This window comes from Mizuhopecten yessoensis, unplaced genomic scaffold (assembly GCF_002113885.1).
Source record: "Mizuhopecten yessoensis strain PY_sf001 unplaced genomic scaffold, ASM211388v2 scaffold7251, whole genome shotgun sequence".
NCBI classification, from domain to species: Eukaryota; Metazoa; Mollusca; class Bivalvia; order Pectinida; family Pectinidae; genus Mizuhopecten; species Mizuhopecten yessoensis.
The window spans coordinates 669,272-678,767 of NW_018406955.1; the positions used below are offsets into that span (position 1 = coordinate 669,272).

Sequence of the window (9,496 nt, forward strand, 5' to 3'; positions counted from 1 at the left end):
AGATAGGGGGAGGGGATGTAGATAGGGGAGGGGATGTCGGGATAGGGGAGAGGGTGTAGATAGGAGAGGGAATGTAGAGATAGGGGGAGGGGATGTAGATACGGGAGGGGATGTAGATAGGGGAGGGAATGTAGAGATAGGGGTAGGGGATGTAGAGATAGGGGGATGGGATGTAGATAGGGGAGGGGATGTAGATAGGGGAGGGAATGTAGAGATATGGGGATCGGATGTAGATAGGGGAGGGGGTGTAGAGATAGGGGAGGGGATGCGAGAGATAGGGGAGGGGATGTAGAGATAGGGGGATCGGATGTAGATATAGGGAGAGGGGATGTAGGGATAGAGGAGGGGATGTAGAGATAGGGGAGAGGATGTAGAGATAGGGGGATCGGATGTAGATAGGAGTAGGGGATGTAGAGATGGGGGAGGGGATGTAGAGAAAGGGGAGAGGATGTAGGGATGGGGGAGGGGATAAAGAGACCACTGGTCAATATATCACTGCTAAGGGAGTAGGGATAGGAGGAGGGGATGAACATAGAAGTAGGGGATATAGAGATGGGGGAGGGGATGTAGGGATAGAGGATGGGATGTAGAGATAGGGGAAGGGGATGTAGAGATAGGGGCAGAGGATGTAGAGATGGGGGGAGGGGATATAAAGACCACTGGAGATGTGTGAGGAAACGACTACTGTGAGGAAAAGATATAGGGGAGGAATACAGAAATATGTGAGGTAGAAGATATTGAAATAGGGAAAGGAGATACATCATGAAGAAATAACAACATAAGAATACTGAAGTATCAACTAAACAGTAATTTGGATTCACCAGTGATAAAACTAGGGCGAAATAAGGACAAAGGAAAGTTTAGCAAGGAAAGATTGAAAAAGTACAAGAGGAATATGACCAAGTGTTCCAAAAGAGTAAGGTTCTTATGCTTTATCGACAACAACCCCCATATAAATTTAGGTGATATCCAAGTAATATCATATTCTCACTTGAAAACACTTTAGTAAGGAGCCTAAGTTAAAGGGGGATGGGGTATAGAGATGGTATGGGGTTAGATAGAGGGATAAGATATAGAAATAGGGGAGTAATACGTATTTATGGTGAAACGTGTTGAAGGTATTTATGTTGAACTAGAAGGATGTTGTAGATACAAACGTCTGTGTGGGAAAGTTTTACTATAGAGTATAGGACATGTTGTTTGAACAAAGATGTGGGAAGGATGTGTGTAGAGCTTGGAAGAAGTAAGCATTGGACATTTAATTTTGTGCTTGTCAGTCTACTTTGTGGTAGAGAAGGGAGATAACTCTAAATTACATTTAACAATCCACTATCTTGGGTCTTCATGCTCAGAGTTACAAACAGCGGCATAATTTTTGCGTTCAGATCTTTGAAGAATTTAATCTTTCATTCACCTTTCTATCAATGAAACAGTTTTAGAATATCTTTGAACATGTTGACAGAAATAAACAATCAAATTGAATACAAAGCACTATCTGATTAATGTCTGCATATCAAGGCCTTCGCTGCAGTGTCATTACTGTGGAACTTCTGGTATCTCTGAAACCTCAGTTGGTTAAATGGTCTGGGGAACTTGACAAGGTAAAGCTTGTGAAGGGGAGTCCCAGGGGTAGACATTGCATCTATGTGTGTGTTTAGGAGGGGTGAGGCTGGTGATAGGCATCTGTGTAGCACTGGAGTCTGTGTGTTCAGATATCCTTGGTATCTATAATTCAGGAAGTGAAATGCTGTGTTGTGTGGAGATTGGAGTCTGTACGTGTCCAAGTCTTCTCCCTGGAACAATCACATGTCTGCATCTGATAAAGACACCTTTATCTTTTCATGTTGATACATTTGAATTTTGTTTAAATAGCTGCAGACTTATGGTTGTTTTACTTGCAGTGTTTCTGTAAATCTGGATAGATGGAAAATATTTATTATTGGAAATTAAGTTTGCATTATGAGGATAGCTCATATTTATTCTGATTCTTTTGGAACAAAATGGCGCATAAATTGCTTTCTTGACCAAAAGATTTATTGTCAAGGAATAATGTGTTTAATTGATATATTTCATGTGTTACAGGATCACCTACTGCCACCTGCCATTCCAGAGTAAGTGGCTGTACATCGGCACAGAAAGGGGCAATGTTCACATCGCCAACATCGAGTCCTTCGTCCTGTCAGGCTACGTCATCAACTGGAACAAGGCCATCGAACTGTACGTACTTTAACAGTGTATGACTGGTAACACGTGACAATGACCGTAACACCTGACGATGACTGTAATACCCAACAATGACTGTAATACCTAACGATGACCGTAACACCTGACGATGACTGTAATACCAAACAATGACTGTAACACGTGACAATGACCGTAACACCTGACGATGACTGTAATACCCAACAATGACCGTAACACGTGACAATGACCGTAACACCTGAGGATGACTGTAATACCTGACGATGACTGTAATACCTAACGATGACCGTAACACCTGACGATGACTGTAATACCCAACAATGACCGTAACACCTGACTATGACTGTAATACCTAACAATGACTGTAATACCTAACGATGACCGTAACACCTGATGATGACTGTAATACCTAACAATGACCGTAATACCTAACAATGACTGTAATACCTAACAATGACTGTAACACCTGACGATGACTGTAATACCTAACGATGACCGTAACACCTGACGATCACCGTAATCCCTGACGATCACCGTTATACCTGACAATGACCCTAACACCTGACGATCACCGTTATACCTGACGATCAACGTAATACCTGACGATCATCGTAACACCTGACGATCACCGTAACACCTGACGATGAACGTAATACCTGATGATGACCGTAACACCTGATGATCACCGTAACACCTGATGATGAACGTAATACCTGACGATCACTGTAATACCTGACGATCACCGTAACACCTGACGATCACCCTTACACCTGACGATCACCGTAACGACAGTAACACCTGACGATCACAGTAACACCTGACGATGAACATAATACCTGATGATGACCGTAATACCTGATGATGAACGTAATACCTGATGATGAACGTAATACCTGACGATCACCGTAATGACAGTAATACCCGACGATCACCGTAACACCTGACGATCACCCCGTAACACCTGACGATCACTGTAACACCTGACGATCACTGTAACACCTGACGATCACCGTAACACCTGACGATCACCGTAACACCTGACGATCACCGTAACACCTGATGATGACCGTTATACCTGATGATGACAGTAATACCTGATGATGACCGTAATGACAGTAATACCTGATGATGACTGTAACACCTGACGATCACCGTAATGACCGTAATACCTGATGATGACGGTAATACCTGATGATGACGGTAATACCTGATGATGAACGTAATACCTGACGATCATCGTAACACCTGATGATGACAGTAACACCTGAAGATGACCGTAATACCTGATGATGACCGTAACACCTGATGATGACCGTAATACCTGATGATGACCGTAATACCTGATGATGACCGTAACACCTGATGATGACCGTAATACCTGACGATCACCGTAACACTTGACGATCACCGTAACACCTGACGATCACCGTAACACCTGATGATGTCCGTAACCCCTGACGATCACCGTAACACCTGACGATCACTGTAACACCTGACGATCACCGTAACACCTGATGATGACCGTAACACCTGACGATCACCGTAACACTTGACGATCACCGTAACACCTGACGATCACCGTAATGACAGTAATACCCGACGATCACCGTAACACCTGAAGATCACCGTAACACCTGACGATCACTGTAACACCTGACAATCACCGTTATACCTGACGATCATCGTAACACCTGATGATGACAGTAACACCTGAAGATGACCGTAATACCTGATGATGACAGTAATACCTGATGATGACCGTAATACCTGATGATGACCGTAACACCTGACCATCACCGTAATGACAGTAATACCCGACCATCACCGTAACACCTGACGATCACTGTAACACCTGATGATGACCGTAATACCTGACGATGAACGTAATACCTGATGATGACCGTAATACCTGATGATGACCGTAATACCTGATGATGACCGTAATACCTGATGATGACCGTAACACCTGACGATCACCGTAATGACAGTAATACCCGACGATCACCGTAACACCTGACGATCACCGTAACACCTGACGATCACTGTAACACCTGACGATCACCGTTATACCTGACGATGAACGTAACACCTGACGATCACCGTAACACCTGACGATCACTGTTACAACTGACGATGAACGTAATACCTGATGATGACCGTAACACCTGACTATCACCGTAATGACAGTAATACCTGACCATCACCATAACACCTGACCATCACCGTAACACCTGACGATCACTGTAACACCTGACGATCACCGTTATACCTGACGATGAACGTAACACCTGACGATCACCGTAACACCTGACGATCACTGTTACAACTGACGATGAACGTAATACCTGATGATGACCGTAACACCTGACTATCACCGTAATGACAGTAATACCTGAACATCACCGTAACACCTAAGACTAGCAAACCAGAGGGCTTGGATTTGATCCCAAGTGGAGGCATTGAAAAATAATGAATTTTGTTACACTGACACCCATTGAGAGACCTTGGAAATACTATGCCTTGCTCAACAAGCATTGATGTCACCCTTGGAAAAGTGTTTATTCCAGGAATAGAAGTACAGATATCTGTCATCCTGGTGAAATACTAGCACTTGAGACTGATACACGAACATTGTAAGGAATCAAAGCTTAGGGAGGGAGGGGAATGAAAACTCACCAATAGAGTGGTTTCCTTGCAGGGGATTTATGTGCTTCTTTATTTTTTAAAAGTGTTCTTGTAGGTTTTGGGCAATGTTCTGTCTCCTTTTATTAAATGCCACTGCTAAGTTATTGAAGACATTGGTAGATTCTTACGTCTGATGGACAAATTAATTGACTGAATTTCTTTGATGATTTTGTAGAGAGAAAAAATGAGTTTGACGTTGTTTAGTCATAAAACCAGATTGCCACTGAGAAGGTAGTAAGGCAAGATGCTGTGGGAATCAACACTGGATTTGGGATAGATAGATTCTCTCTGAGATTTTGGAAAAGCTAATCTCGATCTCCAATCCTGTACGACTGATTGTCTAGACAAGTGTAATATGTAAACATGTCGGACATCTACATGGTCAACAGAAAGCTCTTCTGTATGTTATAGTGAGCAGGTTTAGGTTGTGATCACTGCAGACTGTGTATGTCTCAAATGTAGGTAAATATTCCTCTGAAAAAGGTGTACCAGGTTTATCTCATTTATAGGTAATGATTTCTCTGACAAAGGTGTATGTCCCACTTTTAGTTAATGATTCTCTGATAAAGATGCATTTCCAAATTTTAGGCAATGATTTCTCTGACAAAGGTGCATGTCCCTGTTTTAGTTAATGATTTCTCTGACAAAGATGCATGTCCCAGTTTTAGTTAATGATTTCTCTGACAAAGATGTATGTTCCAATTTTAGGCAATGATTTCTCTGACAAAGATGTATGTCCCAATTTTAGGCAATGATTTCTCTGACAAAGATGTATGTCCCTGTTTTAGGTAATGATTTCTCTGACAAAGGTGCATGTCCCTGTTTTAGTTAATGATTTCTCTGACAAAGATGCATGTCCCAGTTTTAGTTAATAATTTCTCTGACAAAGATGTATGTTCCAATTTTAGGCAATGATTTCTCTGACAAAGATGTATGTCCCAATTTTAGGTAATGATTTCTCTGACAAAGATGTATGTCCCTGTTGTAGGTAATGATTTCTCTGACAAAGATGCAAGTCCCAGTTTTAGGTAATGATTTCTCTGACAAAGATGTATGTCCCAGTTTTAGTTAATGATTTCTCTGACAAAGGTGTATGTCCTAGTTTTAGTTAATGATTTCTCTACAAGACAGATCCCTCACCAATGTTCCCAACATGGACTCTGAAGAAGAGCTAATATGTCCCTGTTTTGAGGTAAGAATTCCTCTGAAGAGTCTGTCCCAGTTGTAGGTTATAAATCTTCTGATGGTGTACATCCCATTTTGGGTGATATATTGTCAGTGAAGTTTTAATTAAATGTGCATGTCCTAGTTGTCAGTTGTGAATCCTCCAGTGATGATGTATGTACCAATTGCACTAGTGAGCTCTTTGATTTGAACTTCACCAACTTAACAGCTGAGTATTTTACACAGTTTTGCTTAATTAAAGTACTTTTAAGGAAAATGTACTAATTCATTTGGGGAAAAAAAGAAAAAAAACTTGTTTAATTTATAGATGACATTGTAATGACTACTGGAATCTACAAAACCATGTGTGAAACCTCGCTCTTACATGGATTGGAAAGCTAGCAAAATCAATAGGAAACCACTCTATTAAAAAAAAAATGGAATCTTATGGTTGTAAGAAGAGGAAGTTCTGATTTCCCTGGAGTGTGTGAAAATCCACGTCAAGGTCACATGCTAACGGTTAATTGTGGCTTGTGACATCCAAAACATGTATGGTGCACAAAATCTGAACATAGATGTATACCTCTTATCAAGCTGCATTGCACATAGACAGTCTGTGTTGGATTATACCTCTGTGACAGGCTTCATTGAACATAGCCAGCCTTTGTGGGTTTGTACCTCTGTGACAGGCTGAAGTGAACATAGCCAGCCTGTGTGGGTTTATACCTCTGTGACAGGCTACAGTGAACATTGCCGGCCTGTGTGGGTTTATACCTCTGTGACAGACTGCAGTGAACATAGCCAGATTGTCTGGGTTTGTACCTCTGTGACAGGCTACAGTGAACATAGCCAGCCTGTGTGGGTTTATACCTCTGTGACAGACTGCAGTGAACATAGCCGGCAGAGCAGAATTGATAACCATTGCCAGAACCTTTGAATTTAACATATCACGCCTAACATAAGCTGTGAGCAATCTTGACATCAACTTACCAGGTTGATGGTTTAGGAGTTACATTTATTCTTATTCTGCCATGCCATTCTGTCCAACTGCAGTATAATCCACAACAGGTTTCATTAAGTTGATCAATTGTATTGTTATGCAGCCTCTCAGGAAAAATCAATCCCCCCATGTAAGTTGTAAACTGCCTTCAGGAATTTTCAAACAGCAAAGAACATCGGTCACTTGTTGGGTCTGATGACTGCAGCTTCATCAAGCTGGAGTCGATGGAAATGCTTCAGTAAAGTATTGAGCTATTCATCGCCTTATTGGCAACCATCAAGTCTTATGTCAGCATTGGGCAAAATGTGAAACATCATTTAAGTATTGAGTCATTATTGGGCATGAGTGATGAGGCATTAGTCAAACCAGTCAGTGGTGGGCATAGCGGTGAGGAATCTCTGGTGGATTTTTATAATGGTGGGAACATCGGTGAGAAATCAGTCTCAAGTGGAGTTGATGGCATTTAATAAGGGCAATGGTTGGAACATTGGTGAGGGATCTGTCTAGTAGAGTCAATGGTGGAAACATTGGTCAGGGATCTGTGTAGTAGAGTCAATGGTGGGAACATTGGTGAGGGATCTGTCTAGTAGAGTCAATGGTTGGAACATTGGTGAGGGATCTGTGTAGTAGAGTCAATGGTGGAATTGTTGGTGAGGGATCTGTCTAATAGAATCAATGGTGGGAACATTGGTGAGGGATCTGTCTAGTAGAGTCAATGGTTGGAACATTGGTGAGGGATCTGTGTAGTAGAGTCAATGGTGGGAACGCTTGTGAGGGATCTGTGTAATAGAGTCAATGGTTGAAACATTGGTGAGGGATCGGTCTAGTAGAGTCACTGGTGGAAATATTGTTGAGGAATCTGTTTAGTAGAGTCAATGATGCGAGCGTTGGTGAGGGATCTGTCTAGTAGAGTCAATGGTGGGAACATTGGTGAGGGATCTGTGCAGTAGAGTCAATGGTGGGAGCATTGGTGAGGGATCTGTGTAGTAGAGTCAATGGTGGGAACATTGGTGAGGGATCTGTCTAGTAGATGGTGAGGGATCTGTCTGTTAGGGTCAATGGTGGGAGCGCTTGTGAGGGATCTGTGTAATGGAGTCAATGGTTGAACCAGTGGTGAGGGATCTGTCTGTAGAGATGTCTAGTAGTAGAGTCAATGGTTGAAACATTGGTGAGGGATCTGCGCAGTAGAGTCAATGGGGGGAGCATTGGTGAGGGATCGGTGTAGTAGAGTCACTGGTGGAAATATTGTTGAGGAATCTGTTTAGTAGAGTCAATGATGTGAGCGTTGGTGGTGATCTGTCTAGTAGAGTCAATGGTGGGAACATTGGTGAGGGATCTGTCTTGTAGAGTCAATGGTGGGAACGTTGGTGAGGGATCTGTGTAGTAGAGTCAATGGTGGGAACATTGGAGAGGGATCTGTGTAATAGAGTAAATGGTGGGAACATTGGTGAGGGTTCTGTGTAGTAGAGTCAATGGTGGGAACGTTGGTCAGGGATCTGTCTAGTAGAGTCAATGGTGGAAACATTTGTCAGGGATCTGTGTAGTAGAGTCAATGGTGGGAACATTGGTGAGGGATCTGTCTAGTAGATGGGGAGGGATCTGTCTAGTATAGTCAATGGTGGGAACCTTGGTGAGGGATCTGTGTAGTAGAGTCAATGGTGGGAACATTGGTCAGGGATCTGTCTAGTAGAGTCAATGGTGGGAACATTGGTCAGGGATCTGTGTAGTAGAGTAAATGGTGGGAACATTGGTCAGGGATCTGTCTAGTAGATGGGGAGGGATCTGTCTAGTAGATGGTGATGGGTTCAATGGTGGGAACAGTGGTCAGGGATCTGTGTAGTAGAGTCAATGGTGGGAACATTGGTGAGAGATCTGTCTTGTAGAGTCAATGGTGGGAGCGTTGGTGAGGGATCTGTCTAGTAGAGTCAATGGTGGAAACATTGGTCAGGGATCTGTGTAGAAGAGTCAATGGTGGGAACATTGGTGAGGGATCTGTCTGTAGAGTCAATAGTGGGAACATTGGTCAGGGATCTGTGTAGTAGAGTCAATGGTTGGAACATTGGTGAGGGATCTGTGTAGTAGAGTAAATGGTTTGAACATTGGTGAGGGATCTGTGTAGTAGAGTCAATGGTGGGAACGCTTGTGAGGGATCTGTGTAGTAGATTCAATGGTTGAAACATTGGTGAGGGATCGGTCTAGTAGAGTCACTGGTGGAAATATTGTTGAGGAATCTGTTTAGTAGAGTCATTGATGGGAGCGTTGGTGAGGGATCTGTCTAGTAGAGTCAATGGTGGGAACATTGGTGAGGGATCTGTGCAGTAGAGTCAATGGTGGGAACATTGGTGAGGGATCTGTGTAGTAGAGTCAATGGTGGAACCATTGGTGAGGGATCTGTGTAGTAGAGTAAATGGTTGGAACATTGGTCAGGGATCTGTGTAGTAGAGT

The 9,496-nt window shown here is 42.7% G+C and overlaps 1 protein-coding gene across 1 annotated transcript in view; it reads left to right on the top strand.

Annotated features, from left to right (window-relative positions):
- Nucleotides 1-9,496, top strand: part of LOC110453285 (syntaxin-binding protein 5-like) — a 139,498-nt gene that overhangs the window by 39,717 nt on the left and 90,285 nt on the right. The window contains exon 5 of the mRNA XM_021502172.1: nucleotides 2,083-2,217. Coding sequence (XP_021357847.1) covers nucleotides 2,083-2,217 — 135 coding nt within the window. The remainder of the gene's footprint in view (nucleotides 1-2,082; nucleotides 2,218-9,496) is intronic.